We start from the raw sequence: 22467 nt of genomic DNA on the forward strand, positions 1-22467 counted from the left end.
CTTACTGGTCTCAGAGCAGAGTAACTTGCATTATTTTTGAACGGACAATTTACAAACTGCAAGGTGACTTTAGGTGCAAAATGCAAACTCATCATTAGCGTTTTCAGCAGAGAAGGTGCCACCATGAGTTCAGAAATTAACAATCATCTAAGAGCCAAGTGCTTGGTGAATACTACAAAGTCTGCCCAAATGAAGTCTGGTCCAGTCAATTTTTGAATAGTCCTGCATATTTTCAGCCTGTTCAGAGATGCTGTAGTTTGGGCTGAGGTTAGGAATAGGAAAGGTGAGGTTACCCTGTTAGGAGTCTTTTACAGGCCTCCTAATAGTCCTAGAATCATTGAAGAAAGGATAGGGAAGGTGATTCAGGAGATGAGTGACAGTAATAGGGTGGTTGTTATGGGGGACTTTAACTTTCCTGATATTGATTGGGAAAGCTATAGCTCAAGTTCGTTAGATGGGTCAGTGTTTGTTCAATGTGTGCAGGAGAGTTTCCTGACACAATATGTAGACAGGCCAACAAGAGGTGAGGCCATACTGGATTTGGTTCTGGGTAACGAACCAGGCCAGGTGTTAGAATTAGAGGTAGGTGAGCACTTTGGGGATAGTGACCATAATTCGGTGATTTTTACACTCGTGATGGAGAGGGATAAGTGTGTACTACAGGGCAAGAATTATAGCTGGGGTAAGGGAAATTATGATGCGGTGAGGCATGACTTAGGATGTGTGGCTTGGAAAAGTAGACTCCAAGGCAAGAGTGTAAATGATATGTGGAACTTGTTCAAGGGGCAACTATTGAGTGTCCTTGATAATTATGTACCTGTCAGGCAGGAAGGAAAGGGTCGTGCGAGGGAGCCGTGGTTTAATAAGGAATTGGAATCCCTTGTTAAATGGAAGAGGGCGGCCTATCTCAAGATGAGACGTGAAGGTTCAATTGGGGCGATTGAGAGTTATAGGGTAGCCAGGAAGGACCTGAAGAGAGAGCTAAAAGCAGCAAGGAGGGGACATGAAAGGTCCTTAGTCGATAGGATTAGGGAAAACCCTAAGGCTTTCTATAGGTATGTTAGGAATAAAAGAATGACTAGGGTAGGAATAGGTCCAGTCAAGGATAGTAGGGGGAAGTTGCGTGTGGAGGCGGAAGAGATTGGGGAGACACTGAATGAATACTTTTCTTCAGTATTTACTCAGGAACAGGGCATTGTTGTCGATGAGAATACTGAGTCACAAATAAGTAGAATGGATGGCTTTGAGGTATGTAGAGAAGAGGTGTTGGAAATCCTGGAAAAGGTGAAAATAGATAAGTCCCCTGGGCCTGATGGCATTTATCCTAGGATTCTCTGGGAAGCAAGGGAGGAGATTGCAGAGCCATTGGCCTTGATTTTTATGTCCTCTTTGTCTACAGGAGTAGTGCCAGAAGACTGGAGGATAGCAATTGTGGTTCCCTTGTTCAAAAAGGGGAGTAGGGATAGGAGAAAGTGAGGTCTGCAGATGCTGGAGATCAAAGTTGAAACTTTATTGCTGGAACAGCACAGCAGGTCAGGCAGCATCCAGGGAACAGGAGATTCGACGTTTCGGGCACAGGCCCTTCTTCAGGAATGAGCAGAGAGTGTTCAGCAGGAGAAGGTAAAAGGTAGGGAGGAGGGACTTGGAGGAGGGGAGTTGGAAATGTGATAGGTGGAAAGAGGTCAAGGTGAGGGTGATAGGTCGGAGTAGGGTGGAGGCGGAGAGGTCAAGAAGAAGACTGCAGGTCAGGAAGGCGGTGCCGGGCTGGAAGGATCCGGCTGAGACAAGGTGGGGGGAGGGGGGATGAAGAAACTGGTGAAGTCCAAGTTCATCCCCTGCGGTTGGAGGGTTCCCAGTCGGAAGATAAGACGCTCCTCCTCCGACCGTCGGGTTGTTGTGGTTTGGCGGTGGATGAGTCCAATGACCTGCATATCCTCGGTGGAGTGGGAGGGGGAGTTGAAATGCTGTGCCACAGGTTGGTTGGGTTGGTTCGTCCGGGTGGCCCAGAGGTGCTCCCTGAATCGCTCCGCAAGTAGGCGGCCTGTCTCCCCAATATAGAGGAGGCCACACCGGCTGCAGCGGATGCAGTAGATGATGTGGGTGGAGGCCTAGTAACTATAGGCCGGTGAGTCTCACTTCTGTTGTGGGCAAAGTCTTAGAGAGAATTGTAAGGGATAGGATTTATGCACATCTGGATAGGAATAATGTGATCAAGGATAGTCAGCATGGTTTTGTGAAGGGCAAGTCGTGCCTCACAAACCTTATTGAATTCTTTGAAAAGGTGACGAAGGAGGTTGATGAGGGGAAAGCGGTAGATGTGGTATATATGGATTTTAGTAAGGCGTTTGATAAGGTTCCCCATGGTAGGCTACTGCAGAAAATACGGAGATATGGCATTGAGGGTGAGTTGGAGGTTTGGATTAGGAATTGGCTGGATGGAAGAAGACAGAGGGTAGTAGTTGATGGCAAAGTTTCTTCATGGAGTGCCGTCACTAGCGGTGTTCCGCAAGGATCTGTTTTGGGACCATTGCTGTTTGTCATTTTTATAAATGACCTGGAAGAGGGGTTAGAAGGTTGGGTGAGCAAGTTTGCGGATGATACGAAAGTCGGAGGAGTTGTTGACAGTGAGGAAGCATGTGGCAGGTTACAGCAGGATATAGAGAAGCTGCAGAGCTGGGCAGAAAGGTGGCAGATGGAATTCAATGTAGCTAAGTGCGAGGTGATTCACTTTGGGAAGAATAACAAAAAGATGGGGTACTGGGCTAATGGTCGGATACTTGGTAGTGTGGATGAGCAGAGGGATCTTGGTGTCCATGTACACAGATCTCTGAAAGTTGCCACCCAGGTAAATAGTGCGGTGAGGAAGGCATATGGCGTACTGGCTTTTATTGGTAGAGGAATTGAGTTCCGGAGTCCTGAGGTCATGATGCAGTTGTATAAGACTCTGGTACGGCCGCATCTGGAATATTGTGTGCAGTTTTGGTCGCCATACTATAGGAAGGATGTGGAGGCATTGGAACGGGTGCAGAGGAGGTTTACCAGGATGTTGCCTGGTATGGAAGGAAAATCGTATGAGGAAAGACTGAGGCACTTGGGGCTGTTTTCACTAGAGAAAAGAAGGTTTAGGGGTGACTTGATTGAGGTGTACAAGATGATTAGGGGGTTAGATAGGGTCGACAGTATGAACCTTTTCCCGCGTATTGAGTCGGGTATTACAAGGGGGCATAGCTTTAAATTAAGGGGGGGTAGATATAGGACTGATGTTAGGGGTAGGTTCTTCACTCAGCGAGTCGTTAGTTCATGGAATGCCCTGCCAGTAACAGTGGTGGACTCTCCCTCTTTATGGGCATTTAAGAGGGCATTGGATAGGTATATGGAGGATAGTGGGTTAGTGTAGTTTAGGTGGGCTTGGATCGGCGCAACATCGAGGGCCCAAGGGCCTGTACTGCGCTGTATTCTTCTATGTTCTATGTTCTATATGTCAATATTGCAACCTCTTTTTCTGCTGCTCCTGGCCTATGAAAATAAACCTCAGGAATAGGTGGGTCTTGAATCTGGGCCTCTCAGTCCAGAGGTAGGATACTACCACTGTGCCATAGAGCCCTCCAACAAATAGTCCTGAATATGTTTAATCAGTCTGTTCGGATCTCTTATGATGCACATTTGAAGCAAGTGAGACTTGAACCCATCTCTTCTGGCCAAGCGACAGGGACACCTTCACTGTGCTACAGGAACAAATGCGAATCAGCATATTCAGGGGGGTTATTATACACCTTTCAAGTCGATGGGCTTTGAGCCCAGGCCTCCTCGTTCAGAGACAGGGACACTATCTGTGCACTTCAACATCCCTCCTATGAATAGTCCGAAATAGGCCAGTGATTCTACTCAAAACAGCTGGGAACTCGGTTCATTTGTTTTCTGAGGTTGGACACTTTAAAAAGTAATACTCCTGGCTTAGTTCCTGCCTGCAGTTAGGAACTTGTTCAACAGGAACACTAGTAAGAAGTTTCTGAAAACTGTCAAATTGATGGAATGTGTGTATTTAAAAATCACACCTGGAGAAACGTTAAGCTGTTGTAAATGTTCTAAACTGATTTTCAATTAATAGCAACTTTTGCATTAAGATAAGAAAAAAGCAAGAAAAATAAACTAAGACAAGGGGATTCTGTGTGGACACAGCAGTGTGTATGACTAGCATGGTACCCAACTGATGAACCGAAGTTGCTAATGTATAATGTGGGTGCATTACACATTATCTTATTTAACCTTCAATGTCATCCTCCCCAGGGGGCGGGGGGGGGGGGGGGGGTGGAGCTGCGAGGGGCAATACAATTTTAATTACTTGCATTAACTGAGATACATAGATCCAGTATAAACAATTGCAAACCTCAATGTATCTGGCAAGATGAGACTATCTAAAAAAAAATCGAATTTGCTTTTGGTTGTATTCAGTAAATATTGACTGTCATTATGTTTCACATTGACTGTAGGCTAGTAGTAAACTTTAACAAGATAGTATAGTTCAGTTATTACATTTATAGGTATATCAGGAATAAAAGAATGAATAGAGTAAGATTAGAGCCAATCAAGGACAGAGTAGAAAGTTGTGCATGAAGCGCAAGGAGATAGGGGAAGCACTAAATGAATATTTTTCATCAGTATTCCTACTAGAAAAAGACAATGTTGTCAAGGAGAATACTGAGATACAGGCTCAATGGGATTGAGGGTCACAAGGAGGAGGTGTTAGCAATTCTGGAAAGTGCGAAAATAGATAAGTCCCCTGGGCCAGATGGGATTTATCCTCGGATTCTCTAGGAAGCCAGGAGGAGATTGCAGAGCCTTTGGCTTTGATCCTTATGTTATCATTGTCTACAGGAATAGTGCCAGAAAACTGGAGAATTGCAAATGTTGTCTCCCTGTTCAAGAAGGAGAGTAGAGACAACCCTGATAATTATAGACCAGTGAGCCTTACTTCGGTTGTGTGTAAAGTGTTGGAAAAGGTTACAAGAGATAGGATTTATAATCATCTAGAAAGGAATAAGTTGATGAGGAATAGTCAACACGGTTTTGTGAAGGGTAGGTCATGCCTCACAAACTTGATTGAGTTCTTTGAGAAGGTGGCCAACAAGTAGATGAGGATAGAGCATTTGTTGTGGTGTATATGGATCTCAGTAAGGCTTTGATAAGGTTTCCCATGGTCGGCTACTGCACAAAATACGGAGACATTGGATTGAGGGTGATTTAGTGGTTTGGATCAGAAATTGGCTAGCTGAAAGAAGACAGAGGGTGGAGGTTGATGGGAAATGTTCATCCTGGAGTTCAATTACTCGTGATGTACCACAAGGACCTGATTTGGGGCCACTGCTGTTTGTCATTTTTGTACATGATCTGGATGTGGGCATAGAAGGATGGGCTAGTAAATTTGAGGTTGACATGAGGGTCGGTCGAGTTGTGGATAGTGACGAAGGATGTTGCAGGTTACGGAGGGACATAGATAAGCTGCAGAGCTGGGTTGAGAGGTGGCAAATGGAGGTTAATTGAAAAAGTGTGAGGGGATTCACTTTGGAAGGAGCAACAGGAATAAAGAGTACTGAGCTATTGGTAAGATTCTTGGTAGTGTAGATGAGCAGAGAGACCTCGGTGTCCACGTACCTGAAAGTTGCCACCCACGTTGATAGTGTTGTTAAGAAGGCATATGGTGTGTTAGCTTTTATTGGTAGAGGGATAGAGTTTTGGAGTCATGATGTCATGTTGCAGCTGTACAAAACTCTGGCATGGTCGCACTTGGAGTATTGCGTACAGTGCTGGTCACCGCATTATAGGAAGTATGTGGAAGCTTGGAAAGTGTTCGGAGGAGACTTACTAGGATGTTGCCTGGTATGGAAGGAAGGTCTTATGAGGGAAGGCTGAGGGACTTGAGGCAGTTTTCATTAGAGAGAAGAATGTCGAAAGGTGACTTAATTGAGATGTATAAGATAATCAGAGGGTTAGATAGGGTGGACAGGGAGAACTTCTTTCCTTGGATGGTGATGGCTAGCACGAGGGGACATAGCTTTAAATTGAGGGGTGATAGATATAGGAGAGATGTCAGAGGAATTGTCTTTACTCAGAGAGTAGTAGGGGAGTGGAATTCCCTGCCTGCAACAGTAGTAGACTCGCCAACTTTAAGGGCATTTAAAGTGGTAATTGGATAAAAATATGGATGAAGATGGAATGGTATAGATTAGGTGGGCTTCAGATTGGTTCCCCAGGTCAGCGCAACATCGAGGGCCGAAGGACCAGTACTGCTGTGTCATGTTCTATGTTCCATGTTCTATTGCCTGTACACCCATTCTTCTGCTGAACACCCATTCAATATGCCTATCACAATGAAAAGCCTTCCAAGGGATTCAAATGGCAAACAATTTTGCCAGTTAATGTTGGAGGTGGGGAAGCTTCTCGAAGTAATAATCTTGGGGAAAATCAGCAGTCACTTTGACAAAAATGGATAGTAAAGAGAATTAGTATGGATTTGTTCAAGGCAGATTATACTTAGCTAAATTTTTTTAAAAACTGTGGATGCTGGAAATCTGAAACTAAAGCAGAAAGTGCTGGAGATGGCAATATCTGTGGGCAGAGAAACAGAATTAATGTTTCAAACTCTTCAGCTCAGAAGAAGATTACTGGACCCAAAATGTTAACTCTGCTTTCTCTCTGCAAAGAAACTGCCAGACCTGCTGAGTTCCTCCAGCAATTTCTGTCTTTGTACTTGACTGACCTGTTTGAGTTTCTTCATGCAATATCAGAGGAGATGGATGAAGACAGTGCAGCTGATGAGAATGGATGTTCAAAACTTGTTTGATAAGATTATCAATCACAGTGGAATGGAATCTTCACTTGAGAAAAAGGAAAATGTGTCTGAAGCAATAATAAGGAATCTGGTCTGTTAGAACAGATGTGACTGAAACCAAGATACTAGAAGAATGAATAAGATAATTATAGGAAGTGGGTAAGAGGAAGTAGAGTTATGGTGGCTACAGGAGTAAGTAGGCTTACTGTGAATACTTGGCAAGCAAATAAAGAATCTCATTGTCGTAAAGGAAGGATAGAACTTGAGTTGGACAGGAAGAAAGAATCTTCCACGTATTTCAGAAAATATCAAGTGTAGCTGGAATCCAAGTGGTTCCTGTAGCTATACCATTCTGGAGAGTGTTGTCAAAGTTATTCAATACGAGAACAAGTTCAGCCAAATGCAGGAATGTGGATGGGGAAGGTATTGTTGACATGAGCCAGAAATGGCGGGGGTGCGGGCTGGTGGTGTCCAGAATGCAAAAGAGAGAGCGGAGGCAGGAAATCAGAAACTGTTAAAGCCGATATGTCACATGTAAATATGAGCAGGCTGGACAAGAAAGGAATGAATAGTTGCAATCAGATCAGTTCTGCGGTTTCAGAGTCACATGATAATAGTTGAAAGAATATTTTTCCAGATTCCTTCCAAGCATACAGTAATATAGTTGGGTAGATATTCCAAATTTGGGCTGCTGCAGATAGCCTAACCTATTTGTTGTGCATGTCATGAATTCCTGAAATCCATGCACTGTACAAATACAGAAAACTTTCACATTGATCATTCTGACTAACCCCTATGCGTTGAGGTCAAGTTTAAATGTAATTGTTTAATTCTGTTAGGATTTATTGTGATGGATTTCATCCACACAGATCATGTGTTCAAACCATTATTGATGTTTCGCCCACAAGCATGGACACCCTTGAATGCACATGCATCCAAAATAGAAACTTAATTTTGTGGTTAGTTGAACAAACTGCCCACCAGTCTGTTTGTAGGAAAAAAAGTCATATGTGACTTAATTCATTCTGATAAGCTTGTGCAATACTAATGTGTTGCATTTCAGCACGTTTATGGTTATCATTATTTAAATCATATGATACAAAGAGTATCATTTTACTGCCCTTCTGGAAAGGCAGTAAGTACTCTATCAAAAGATACTTCACATTACAAAAAAATTTTTTTTCAATTTCAAATTATTGTTTAAAACCTAAAGTTGTCAAATCTTTATATAGAAGTCATGCAAAGATTGTATCATCACCTGGAATCTTTGGCATGATTTCAGTTTTACTGAAGGAATCAGTACTCGGATGTTTATGTTACAAAGACAATGTGCTACACATCGTATCTTTATGAATGAAGATATTCTTAAATGCGATCAAAACAATTATTAAGGTAAACTGCATGCCTTAGTGCAGCTCTAGTGATTACACACTTCACCAGTCTCTGTTCAGGAAGAGAGTACATCAACCAACTAATCAATTATGACACCACAACTTGGTAATCAGGATGATCCCTGATAAGAAAGATGGATTAGTAATAAAAAGGTGATGTTACATTGCTGTGGTTTGAATCATGGGATTTTACTATGAACAAGTGTTAGACATGCTACATGTGCACAAAGCACCAGCCACTTCATTTAATTACTTCCGTCTCTATCCTCCATCATGCCTCATAGGCTAGCCCTCACAGCACCAGGTAAACTCTCTATATCAGTACAGGTTTAATCTCAGAGCTCAAATGACAATAACCTAAAGCATTAAATGTTTTCCTTTTAAGTGGTGCAACAACATTACAGAAGTGTTGGAAAATTCTCTTCTATTCCACGGCCTAACCAAATGATTAATATTTTGACTAAAAGATCAGCTGAAGTGGTACATTACACAATGGTTCGTATTTTAAAGAACATGGAGGTGGTCTCTCCAAAGGTCAGATTGAAGCGAGGTGAAGATAGGTTAGTTGGCTGCTTGCCTCCTGCAAAGCAGTGCAGCTCCAAAAGATGATGTCTCAATGATACCATTTCTACTTGTGCCAGTTTATATTTATCGACAATTGTAGGTAAGAAACAGCGAGAATTTATTAATGTTGTCCCCGTTCCATAATGGGTGTTCTTTTCATTTACTTATATTTTTCCTGTTTTTGTCTTCTTATTCCTTCACTTTAGTCTCTCACCTCCATGTATCCTTCTCCCGGTAGGAGGGTGAGTAAAAAGGCTGCAGACCCCACTGATGCTTCTCATTTGAATGCCACTACATTGCTTAGCCAAGAGGAAGCACTCTTACCGTGGGGTGAGATGGAAAGAATATCATATTTTCCCCGAAGTGGGAATCTTCACCCCCTCCCCCAGACTGAGGTACAGTGTCTAAACCATTACACTACTGGGTTACATGTTTCAGTAAATAATTTTGTCCCCCAGCACATAAGGCAGGGATGCATAGAGTAATCCGAGGAATTTCTGTGGATATCACAGGACATTTCTGTTGCCCAGAGATACCTTAATGATGTTATAATCTTGTTACTAAGCATACCATCTTTCTGTCACTAACTGAATGACTGAACATAGTAGCAGCAGGTATTGGTTAGGAACCAATAGACTAACTCCGTAACCAGAAACTCAAGGTATCGTGTCTGTCTTAGGAAATTTTAATCAGGGAATCTCATCCATAACCTGAGCAGTGTTGGCCAGCAACTCCTGAGCAGTGCTCCCAGGGAGTGCCGCTCTAACCAAGAACATGTTGGAATTTGGTTGGGTTTTGGGAATTAACCCTTTCGGTAGATTTGAATTGTCCGATTAGACAGATGTAAGCAATTTCTCCAGTTGGTTTAGTAAAGTTACCAGAGCCAGGCTGAGCTGAACAGAGAGGAAAGGTTCAATCCACTGTCAGTGAAGAGTTAGGTGATCCCATCCAGATTGTGGTAAAGGCAACTTCAATTGACCATATTGACCGTTGAGGAAGGTAGAATGAATTATGGTTCCCACCTATATATGCAATCCAGAGACATTGCTGTGAATGTTCTAAACTGGTGTGAGGGCAGGTTACAGCTCTGCTGTTATTGCCATTATCACAGAACACCGCTGATTCTCACGAGCTCGACTCACAGTTAGATATAGCTCAGTAATGACTCAGCAATATCAGCATTGAGGAAAGAAAACTCGTGAGGTGAGAAAAGAGATCAGAGAAAGAAAAAGCAAAGGCAGCACAAATGGGGTCATTGATAGAACTGGTAGTTCTTTTTCATGGGCTTTCAGGAGATTTTGGAAATTTCAAGGTAAGACGTGTTCGTCAGTGAGTGGATTACTTTTCCACATTGCCACCTTCCATTGAGGGCACCAAGCATTCTCTGTTTGGGAAAGGATTGGCCATTCACAATGTAGAGTATTCTCTACATGATGCTGGCATTACTTTAGCTTGTATCCTCAGAAAGTTCACACTGTTGATTCAGTATGGCCTTTTAGTTCACTGTTTAGTACGGTTTCCAAGGATGTTAATGAGGTGATGAAGTTTAGCTGTGTTGTGCCGTTAAATCCATGACCACTTTCCAAATATCATGCCATTAATGAATATTTCTCAGACCACTCTCTGTAGCAATAAGTGAAATTTAGTAAAGATTTCCTTTGCTGGGGGAAATGGTAAGCTGCTTGATTTAATTTGTACATATGGTGTCAGTTGAAATGGTGAAGACGGATGCACTTACAATTTTATTTTTCACATGAACCATAAGAATTCTTATCTGCTTGAATATGTAAAATCATTCTTTATATGACAGTGTTTTTGCATTATTTATGTGGTTACTGTGAGTGAAAATAATAAATCTTCCAGGAATATTCTATCTGGCTCTCAAAAAATAAATCAACGCAGAACAAAGCAAAGCATAGAGTGATTACAGATTTGATATATTTTGAACACGTATTGTTTTATCCTCCCAGCCTTCCTTCATCCCCCATTCCATGCCTTCTCCAACAATCAGGAGAGTGATCAGGAGCCTCATGGTTCAAAACACAGTACATTGTATGCCAGATAACCAGAGGATTGAGAGGACAAACACAGAACAGTACAATGTTTGAGTTTGTTACATCAGCGGTCACTTTTCTGAGTTGATTTTCTCCACTCCTCACCACATCACTTCTGGCACTGTCTTTCTCTCCCTCTTCCCCCCAGACTCACCGCCTCCCCCCCACCCTCACCACCACCACCACCACCACCACCACAGACCCCCATTCCCACTGTTCTGCAGAACTGGAAACATGTCTTGAGTGCTGGGCCAGCATATGTAAACTTCAACAGACACATAGAATGCTGCAGGAATTCTACAGGCCCAACATGAGAGAGAAACAGAGTTAAATCGTCATCAACTCTGGAATGAATCTTCTTCAGATTCTGTCATACCTGCTGAGTTTCTCCAGCATTCTGTGTTTAATTCAGATTTCCAACATCCAGAGTATTTTGCATTTATTCAAATAAGTAAACATAACATTTTTAAAAATCCCTTTCAATAATCAGCACAATACATCCTTTTTTAAAAAAAATTGCACAGTTTCAAAAATACTTTTAAATTGGCTCAACATTCAATATATGTAACTTTATCTCCACCTAGTGGCTAAATATTATTTTGTTACTCAATTTTAGTGAATATGTAGTTGCAAGATCTCACAATTGAATTCCACCTCGATCATTATATTTCATTCAATAATAAATTTTAGTCTGATTGTGGGAAAGTTTCTGTTGGAGTCTTTTACATCACCATTATAAAACACTAATCATGTAGCGCACAACATCTGAAAATTGTTTTGACTTTGATTTGATTTATTATCATCACATGTACTAAGATACAGTGAAAAATACTGTTTTACATGCCAACCAGATAAATCATACCTTATATAAGGACATCTGGGTAACAGGACAGTATCAGGGTAATTTGACACATACTAATATAATGTTGCAATAACTGAAAGTGACCTGCTGAATATTTGTTCTGTTTTAGTTCGATTCATTATTGAGTTATTTGTCTCCAGGATTATTTTCTCCATATTATGACGCCTTCTCTTTAGACTGTACTATAGGGGAGGTTAGTGGGCCTTGTTAGATTTTCTGTTCACTCTAAGAATATCAGTGGTCTGCTTTTCTAAATTTTTAATATTTGCCGCTGGTAAGAGGCTCGATGTTTGAATTGTAGGTTCAGCAAATCTGTGTATTACATGTCAGTTCATTTGGTCTTTAGCAAACAGTAGAAATGTGCACAGAACTGTTCCATAAATTAAAATTCTTGTTACTTTTGATAATTTGCTTTCTTTGTGACAGATAGTACAAGCTATTATTTGGACTGGATTTTACCAAAACTAGTTCTTCAAAGTTATTAAGTATTCATCCTGCCTCAATTTCTCTTTGGGACATGGTTCCTGCACCTTCCACATACTCAGTTTCTTCCCACCTCTTTCTTTGCTGCAAGGACCCGCTGACTCCCATTGGACCATTTTTTAAACTTTCTCAGGTCACAGGCTTTTGTACCGTGAACACGAACCTGCTTCAATCACATTGCATCTTCACTTTAAATGGTGCAGACTATCTTTCACTCTGTGAAGAATAGATTTAACTGTAGCGAGCAAGCTGGGCCTTCTGCCAATGTACCCACCCAATGAACAGTGCAGCTAGTGCTGGCTAGACACAGGGATCATTGAAATAAACAGGCAGCATGAAGCTGGTATGTTGCCTGTAAGGCAGTCATTAGGTACGGATTAATCATGTGTTGCCATTCTCACACCCATGACCAGTGCCACCCAGAAAAACATAAGAACTAAGAGCTGGAGGAGACTTTTCAGCCCAGGCTGTAAGTTTGCTCGCAGAGCTGGAAGGTTTTTTTCAGATGTCTCATCACCATGCCAGATAACATCATCAGTGAGCCCCCAATGAAGTGCTGATGTTCTGTCCCGCTTGCTATTTATGTGTCTTGGTCTGTTAAGGTGGATGATATCATTTCTGGTTCTTTTTCTCAGAGGTTGGTAAATAGGGTCCAAAGCGATGTGTTTATTGATGGAGTTCTGGTTTGAATGCCAGGCCTCTAGGAATTCCAGTGTGTGCCTTTGTTGAGCCTGGCCTAGGATGGATGTGTTGTCCCAGTCGAAGTGGTCTCCTTCTGCGTCTGTATGTAAGGATACTAGTGATAGTGGGTCATGTCATTTGGTGGCTAGTTGGTGTTTATCTATCCTGGTGGCTAGTTTTCTGCCTGTCTGTCCAATGTGGTGTTGTTACAGTCCTTGCATGGGATTTTGTAAATGACATTCGTTTTGCTGGTTGTTGGTATTGGGTCATTTACGTTCATCAATAGCTGTTTAATGTGTTGATAGGTTTGTGGGCTACCATGATGCCAAGGGGTCTGAGTAGTCTGGCAGTTATTTCAGAGATGTCTTTGATGTAGGGGAGAGTGGCTGGGGTTTCTGGACATGTTGTGCCTGCTTGTTTGGGTTTGTTGCTTAGGAATCGGTGGACTGTGTTTGTCGGGTACCCATTCTTCTTGGATACGCTGTATAGGTATTTTTCTTTTGCTGCTCGTAGTCCCTGGGTGCTGCAGTGTGTTGTGGCCAGTTTAAATAATGTCCTGAAGCAGCTCTGTTTGTGGGTGTTGGGATGATTGCTTCTGTTGTTAAGTATCTGGTCTGTGTGTGTTGGTTTCCTGTAGACACTGGTCTGAAGTTCTACATTAACTGTTCATTCCACTGTGACATCGAGGAAGGGGAGCCTGTTGTTGTTCTCTTCCTCTTTTGTGAATTGCATGCCAGTGAGGATATTGTTGATGATGTTGTGGTTTCCTCTAATTTGTTCTGTTTTGTGATGACAATGGTGTCATCCATGTAGCGGACCCAAAGTCTGGGTTGGATAGTGGGGAGGGCTGTTTGTTTGAGTCTCTACATTACTGTGTCTGCTAAGAAGCCTGATATTGGTGATCCCCTGGGTATCCTGTTGATTTGTTTGTAGGTCTTGTCATTGAAGGTGAATTGGGTAGTGAGGCACAGGTCTACGAGCTTGAGGATGCTGTACTTGTTGGTGCTGTCTGGTGTTTGTGTCCTTGGTTTCTCTAATGGTGCGGTCAGTGTTTCTTTGGTCAGGCTGATGTTAATTGATGTGAATAGGGCTGTTACATCAAAGGAGACCATTATTTGGTCCTCTTTTATCCTTTGAATTCTTGGGTGGAGTGAATGGAATAGCATGAGTCATCAGTGAGGTGTTTCAGTTTTCAGTGGAGTTCCTTAGCTAGTCTGTATGTCAGTGTGCCAAGGAGTGAGAATATGTGTCTGAGGGGGAGGCCTGGTTTTTGTACTTCAGGTAGTCCGTGGAAGCAGGGTGTATTGGATACATATGTTTTTTTTTGGACATCTGTCAGGTTAATTTGTCCTGATTTATGAAGTTTCTTCAATGTGGCTGTGACACAGTTTTCTAGTTGTGGAGTTGGGTCTATCGCCACCTGTTGGCAAGTGTCAGTATCTGCAAGCAGTGAGTTCGCCTTTTCAATGCATTGTATTCTTTTAGGATGACTGTCATGCACCTTTTGTCTGCAGGTAGGATTACAATGTTTCTGTCTTTTCTGAGTCCTTCGAGGGCTTTCCTTTCCTGTGTGCTGAGAATGTTCCCTTCCTTCTTCCTGCTTAGTGTTTGTGCAACTGTCTGTCTGATGGTCTGCTGGGCTTCTTCTGTGAGTCTGAAGCCTTTCAGGGTTGATTCTAATGTTGCTAAGAAGACCTTTTTGTCCACGTGCCCATAGTTGTGGGACACCACTTTGACTGGGATAACACATCCATCCTAGGACAGGCTAAGACAGAGACATGCAAGGGAATTCCTAGAGACCTGGCATTCAAACTGGAACTCCATCAATAAACACATTGATTTGGACCCCATTTACCAATCCCTTTGAAAAAGAACTGGAATAATATCACCCACCTTAAGAGACCAAGACAGATAAATAGAAAGCAGAACAGAACACAATGCTTCACCGGAGGCTCACTGATGATGTTACCTAGCATGGTGACGAAACGTCTGAAAACAAGCCTTCCAGCTCAGTGTGCAAACTTACAACCTGAACCTCGATTTGAGCTATAAATTTCAAAAATCGCACTGTTGAGCCCATCAAGACTGCTGCACCGTTCAATATAATCATGGCTGGGCTCATGTCAGCCTCACCCCGGCCCCTCTCGATAATCTTTCAACCCATTACTAATGAAAAGTCTCCTCCTTAAATTTATTCAATATTCCAGCATCCACCACACTTTGGGGTAGTGAATTCCACAGAATCATGATCTTTTGTGGGAATTATTTTCTCCTCATCTCTGTTTTAGATGTGTTAACCTTTATCCTAAAACTGTGACCTCTCATTCTAGATTGCCCCATAGGAGGAAACATCCTTCCTGCATCTACTTTGTCAATCCCTTTAGCACTTTATGGACCTCAATTAGATTTCCCCTCACCCTTCTAAATTCTAGAGAATAAAGACAAAAAATGCTAAATCTGTCTTCATAAGTCAAACTCATCACTTCTGGAATCATTTGAGTGAATGTCCCCTGAACTGCCTCAAATACAACTATATCTCTCCTCAAGGTTGGGGAGCAAAGCTATCAAATTTAGCCCTGATCAAATTCCATAGAAATTCTAAAAAAAAATCAAGTACCTTGTCCCAAACTATGGGTGTTAGTCTTAATCCTCTCCATGAGCGGGACTGCCAATTTCACATGCTGCCTTGTTCTCAATTTATTTTCGTCTTTTGTCCTTTCTACCACCTCATAGGAGATTGTGTATATCACTATGATGAAAACAATGTCAGTTTATATGAACCTTAGGTGGTTCTACAATTGGTGGGTAATCTGTCCTGCCTAAATTCTGCTTAGATGGTGAAGATTAAACTTTATTCCCTTAATCTTTACACTTCCTACCTTATTCCAGTCAGGATAACTCCTTATGATAAATTCAGCAAGAGTAATTTTTGCCAGAAAATTAATTGCATAGGTATAATTCAATCAACTGTACAAAAAGCATTAAGAACAAAATTTCAGAGCTTTTAAAAATTCCACCATTCCTTAACATTTTAGTACTGCTGCCTCACAGCTTCAGGAACCTGGGTTTGATTCCACCCTCAGGCAGCTGTCTGTGTGAAGTTTGCACATTCTCCCCATGTTTGCGTGGGTTTCCTCCCACAGTCCAAAGATGTGCAGGTTCGGTGGATTGGCCATGCTAAATTGTCCATAGTTTCCAGGGATGTGCAGTCTAGGGTTAGCCATGGGAAATACAGGGTTACAGGAAAGGGGGATGGGTCTAGGTGGGATGCTCTTGGAGGGTTGGCGTGGACACGATGGGCCGAATGCCTACTTCCACACTGTTTGGATTCTATGATTTTATATTGCTCATTAACTCCATCCATGGCTCTGCAATTCAATACTAGATTATTTTTAGCTGTAAGTATTAATATAATAAGATAACAAATAGAACAGGTGTAGGCCATTTGGCCCCTCAAGCCTGCTGCACCATTCAATAGGATCATAGCTACTACAGCACTCCTTACATCCACTTTCCTGTGTTTTTCATGTAACCCTTGAATATGTATGGTTCATCTGAAAGATAGCTTCATGCAGTGAATTTTGGATGCTATGAATGTAATTTGCATAGCAATTTAGGCATTTTCACAGGACAGAAATCTACCTCCAATCTTGCAATCACTGCTATCTGACAGATCACTGTCATAATTACTTTGGACAGAGAAATACTAACTCAAAACCTAACTGCTGATGACACAGTTATATAAACAAATATAAAGAATTAAAATACCTATTGCCCACAAAAATATTTCTCTTCAAACAACACTGCCAACGTCTGTTGAATTACCAACATTGAATTTTTCAATGTTCCTTTCACCATACAATGTGAAAACTAAAATGTAAGATAATCAGAGGGTTGGATAGGGTGGACAGAGAGAGCCTTTTTCCAAGTATGGTGACAGCGAGCACGAGGGGGCATAGCTTTAAATTGAGGGGTGATAGATATAGGACAGATGTCAGAGTTAGTGTCTTTACTCAGAGAGTAGTAAGGGTATGGAATGCTTTGCCTGCAACAGTAGTAGATTCACCAACTTTAAGTAAATTTAAGTCGTCGTTGGACAAGCATATGGACGTACATGGAATAGTGTAGGTTAGATGGGCTTCAGATTGGTGTGACAGGTCGGCGCAACATCGAGGGCTGAAGCGCCTGTACTGCACTGTTATGTTCTATGTTCTATAAGAGACACGCTCTGTCGATCAACATGAGAAGTGAGTAACAAAGTATGATGACCTAAAATTTTAGTGTATAGTTTCAAACAAAAAGCAATAGTAACAGATAACAAGCCAAGCAGACCGTAGTGGGTACTGCAGATGCTGGAGATTGCGGTCAAGATTAGAATGGTGCTGGAAAAACACAGCACGTCAGGCAGCATTCGAGGAACAGGAAAATCAACATTTCGGGCAAAACCTGATGAAAGGCTTTTGCCTGAAACGTCGATTTTCCTGTTCCTCGGATGCTGCCTGACTTGCTGTGCTTTTCCAGCACCATTCTAAGCAAGCTAAGCAGCTTTTGTGCAGAAATGGATAAGTTATCCTTAATGATATGAAGGTTAAAGGTAAAATTGAAATATCTACCTGACAGACCTCCCTTTTAAAACCAAAACTTTAAATTACATTCAAAGAAAATTGCTATTCCAAATAATTTTGTTTCATTTAGAATTCTCTCAATCGTATGAACTTTGCTTTTTGAATTGCTCAGAAGTTTCCAATAAATATTGTGCAGTCAATCCTCAGCTATTTCTCTCAACATTATTTAATATTTTCTCATTAACCTGTTCAGAGATGTTATGACACCCCTTTGGAGCAGGTAGGATAGGAACCCAGGCATAGTGGTTTAGGAAGTAGGTACACGACGACTGTTACATAAGAGCCCACAACATTATTTAAATTAAGTTTTTTTTAAAATTTAACCTATTTATCTAATCAATCTGTTCAGAGATGCTATTACACACCTCTGGAACAGGTGGATCATGAAACCAGTCCTCCTGGTCTGGGGTCTGGTAATGACCACTGTTCCACAAGAGCCCACAACATTATTTAATAGTGTTACTTCTTAATAGGAAGCCTTATATTACACAAATATCTTCTTTGTGATCACTATCTCATTGGCCTAATTTAATAATCGTTAGTGCACATTAATGAGATCAAGTGTGGGGGCCTCATTTTCAGAGATTAACACTCAATTAAAGAATAATACTTCTCATATTGTTACATCATAAAATGTTGCAATTTTCTTTTTCTGAGGCTGATTTAAGCGAATTCAAGTCATAATGATCCCGAACATTTCACTTTTGATTCCTGGTTACTTGCAATTGAACTGATCTATACTGGAATATGTTAGACTATAGAGTGGGACAACATCTGTCCAGAATTTCTATCCAATGACAGTTAGAAAGTATAGATGTGAGAATGTGAGGTGTGGCAGTACTGATGAACCTTAACCTAATCTGAGGCAGTGCCTAAAGGCGAGAAATAAACTGAAAATTGAAAAATGTTCTTACGTGGGAATCAGGGTAACAAGGCTATTAGTGGTTTGACTGTGGCCTTGTGACCAGTTTACATGAAAATTTGGATCAAGTGAAGCATACTCATCAAAAAAAGATGCCCTATGCAAAACCAGAATAATGAAACAGTCCTGAAAAATAAATAAATTGCAATGTTATTCCACTAGCCTCCTTTATACATGTATACATCTAGTAATTACAGGAATGATCCATTTTCCTGCTGCTGTTTCACCTTTTGAGCATATTGTGTCCCAAATAACAATTGAGGGAATCTCATGTGTTTCGTGAATTGGGTGTGTATGGTATTCTTCATTGTAATACTTTATTTTGAAGAAAAACAAATTAATAATTCACTTCAGCACACTATGTAGACTGCAAATATAGTTTAATGTTTTAAAAATTATCTCTTTCTCAGTAAGGTTCCATTTAGGCTTTACATTCATTTCCAGCTTTGCTGGATATTTTGTGTAATTACAGTATTTAGTAGCCATTTTAACAAACTGATTTCAAAAAATGCCTTGTGGATATCTCTAGTTCTTCAGTTGACTTAAAATTCTCATCCTGCTCTCGACTCCGCACTCCTTTCCAACATGACATTCCTTTTGCCATGGATTGTGATTTTTTTTTAGTTTTGTGAAGGGCAGGTCGTGCCTCACAAACCTTATTGAATTCTTTGAAAAGGTGACGAAGGAAGTTGATGAGGGGAAAGCGGTAGATGTGGTATATATGGATTTTAGTAAGGCGTTTGATAAGGTTCCCCATGGTAGGCTACTGCAGAAAATACGGAGATATGGCATTGAGGGTGAGTTGGAGGTTTGGATTAGGAATTGGCTGGATGGAAGAAGACAGAGGGTAGTAGTTGATGGCAAAGTTTCTTCATGGAGTGCCGTCACTAGCGGTGTTCCGCAAGGATCTGTTTTGGGACCATTGCTGTTTGTCATTTTTATAAATGACCTGGAAGAGGGGTTAGAAGGTTGGGTGAGCAAGTTTGCGGATGATACCCTGTCAGGTTACAGCAGGATATAGAGAAGCTGCAGAGCTGGGCAGAAAGGTGGCAAATGGAATTCAATGTAGCTAAGTGTGAGGTGATTCACTTTGGGAAGAATAACAAAAAGATGGGGTACTGGGCTAATGGTCGGATACTTGGTAGTGTGGATGAGCAGAGGGATCTTGGTGTCCATGTACACAGATCTCTGAAAGTTGCCACCCAGGTAAATAGTGCGGTGAGGAAGGCATATGGCGTACTGGCTTTTATTGGTAGAGGAATTGAGTTCCGGAGTCCTGAGGTCATGATGCAGTTGTATAAGACTCTGGTGCGGCCGCATCTGGAATATTGTGTGCAGTTTTGGTCGCCATACTATAGGAAGGATGTGGAGGCACTGGAACGGGTGCAGAGGAGGTTTACCAGGATGTTGCCTGGTATGGAAGGAAGATCGTATGAGGAAAGACTGAGACACTTGGGACTGTTTTCATTAGAGAAAAGAAGGTTTAGGGGTGACTTGATTGAGGTGTACAAGATGATTAGGGGGTTAGATAGGGTTGACAGTGTGAACCTTTTCCCGCGTATGGAGTCGGGTATTACAAGGGGGCATAGCTTTAAATTAAGGGGGGGTAGATATAGGACTGAAGTTAGGGGTAGGTTCTTCACTCAGCGAGTCGTAAGTTCATGGAATGCCCTGCCAGTAGCAGTGGTGGACTCTCCCTCTTTATGGGCATTTAAGCGGGCATTGGATAGGTATATGGAGGATAGTGGGTTAGTATAGGTTAGGTGGGCTTGGATCGGCGCAACATCGAGGGCCAAAGGGCCTGTACTGCACTGTATTCTTCTATGTTCTATGTTCTATGTTCTATTGTGGCTGTGGGTGTTAGCACTGAAACACAAGGAAGAGAATGTTTATGGAAACCCAAAGGTATAGGCTGAAGAAAGTCTACATAAATTTTGTCACTTAATATTATCAATGGTTGACATCAGTAAATTTGGATCACAGTGGGTCAGATGGTGTCCATGGAGAGACCTTTGATGAAGACTCATCTCGACTCAAAACGTTGCCTTGCTGTCTCTCCATGGATGCTGTCTGACCTGTTGTAATCTCCAGCATTTGTTGTTTTCAGGACAGATATTTCATCTTCACCATTACTGAGCCTCCTTCCAATTCCAGATTCATTTATTGGAATGATTCATTATTTTCATTTTCCACCAGCTGCTGAATTGCTATCCCCAGAGCACCAATTTTGGTGTCTGAATTTCCAGTCTAGTGACATTACCACAGTGTTTCTGTCTCCTGTATTGGATCTTACAGAGCTGGACTAAAGTTGAATCTCGCCCCAGAGTTGAATGTCCACCTCATCTGCATTATAGGCAAGGCATATCCTTAAGATAAGCTGGGGAACTAAGGTCATGACAGATTTAACATGTGGAAACAATATCCAGGAAAGGTGCAGTCCCTCATTCTGATTTTCATGGGGCAGAGATTTTCATATCCCATCTGTGGCGACTGCTTTACTGTCCAATTAATGTTTGAGCTCTTGAAGCTGGAAGGAAAATCAGAAAACTCTGTGAAAAAAGCAGCAGGTCACAAAGTAAGGTAAGTAAGAGAGTGGGCACTTGGGGACTCTCCAACTCTTTTCAAATTGAAATTCAAAATAATCTTGGGGTACAGTGAAGCAGTGGAGGTAGCCCTTATAGAAAGCAGATCCTGCAAGACAGGACAGCCTTTACATCTGCCAGGAATTTGGAGAATCACTGGAACATTGCCGTCAGCCTCCTTTTCTTGACCTTACTCACAGCTGCCACAGTGCAGGCAGGTTAGCCTGTGCTCTTCCCACGGTAACAACAGTCCCAGGGCAGGATGTACTGGCAGGCTGCCCTGATGAAAGGGTTTTTAACTCCCACCTTGATGGGGACCGTAAATCCAGACCCATATCTGGTACAGTGTTCACTGACATGAGGGTATACAAATTCCATAGTCACAGAGCTTTCCCATACTCTATATAACTTTCCACCTGTAAATACACAATAATCTCATGTCCTGGAGTTGTTTAGCCGACTTGCAATTTCTACACATGAGACTAACTTGACCTTTGGACATCTGTAGGCATCTTTAAGTGGTTTTCGTAATCGGTGTGGCATAACTGATTGACCTCTTGCTTCTTGCAAATGCATCATTAAATTCAATGAATTTTTAAATACACAAGAAATGCTTTACTCACAATCATGTCTCAGTTTGCAGAAAACTGAGTTTTACATAATGAACAACTACCACGGGCAAATACTATCAGAGTTAACAAAAATAGAGATTGCTGGAAAAGCTCAATAGGTCTGGCAGCACCAGTAGAGAGAAATCAGAGTTAATGCTTCAGGTCGAGCGACCCTTCCTCAGAATGGTGTTCTAACACAAAATGTTAACTCTGATTTTTTTCCATACGTGCAGAGCTTTTCCAACAATCGCTATTTTATTTTTGATTTATAGCAACTGCAATTCTTTTATGTTTTTATTATCAGAGTTAATATTTTTAGCAAACTAATTTACTTGGTAAAAGCTTTACATGAAAGTTGTCTTAATATTTCACAAAGGAACTACGTTAGAAAGCACAAAATTTTAAAAGAATAGGAAGTATGAAGTATATTTATTCAGAGATGGTACAGATATTTGTTGAAAACCTCAAGTATTTCGAGCCTATTTTAAGATGTGTCCTCTCTTCCCCCTTGTCCCATCCCTTTGCTATCCACAGGCTGAGAAAAGGGCAAAACTTGTGGCTGTGATGAATGCCCAGGAAGAGAGCCCAGCTCAGAAGGAGAAAGAAACAAGCACAATCATTTCACAGCAGTCCTCAGATCCAACACCTTCCAGCATTTCAGCAAGTCCAGAACCGACAGTCATCACAAATGAAACCGCTGAGAAAACTGTGTCCAAACTCATCGATGAGGAAGCAGAGTATGAAGTAAGTGGATGTTTGTTTCATCCTCGGCTGGATATTGACCAGCTCGTTCTACATCATCTCTGATCAATCACCATGTGCTGCATGGCTCATGGAGTAATACTAACTGGGATTGTGATTGG

At 41.6% G+C, this 22467-nt stretch overlaps 1 protein-coding gene across 12 annotated transcripts in view; it reads left to right on the forward strand.

Annotated features, from left to right (window-relative positions):
- The window catches only part of dnmt3ab (DNA (cytosine-5-)-methyltransferase 3 alpha b), a 627694-nt gene that overhangs the window by 383664 nt on the left and 221563 nt on the right, over positions 1-22467 (forward strand). For 10 of the 12 annotated variants that reach the window (XM_087977018.1, XM_087977035.1, XM_087977038.1 and 7 more), the window contains 2 exons: positions 8991-9179; positions 22139-22348. In XM_087977018.1, coding sequence (XP_087833144.1) covers positions 8991-9179; positions 22139-22348 — 399 coding nt within the window. The remainder of the gene's footprint in view (positions 1-8990; positions 9180-22138; positions 22349-22467) is intronic. The other 2 variants (XM_087977036.1, XM_087977037.1) reach the window with 1 other exon arrangement.

The sequence above is a fragment of the Chiloscyllium plagiosum genome, unplaced genomic scaffold (assembly GCF_037043375.1).
Source record: "Chiloscyllium plagiosum isolate Xiang-an unplaced genomic scaffold, Cpla_swu_hap1 HiC_scaffold_3, whole genome shotgun sequence".
NCBI classification, from domain to species: Eukaryota; Metazoa; Chordata; class Chondrichthyes; order Orectolobiformes; family Hemiscylliidae; genus Chiloscyllium; species Chiloscyllium plagiosum.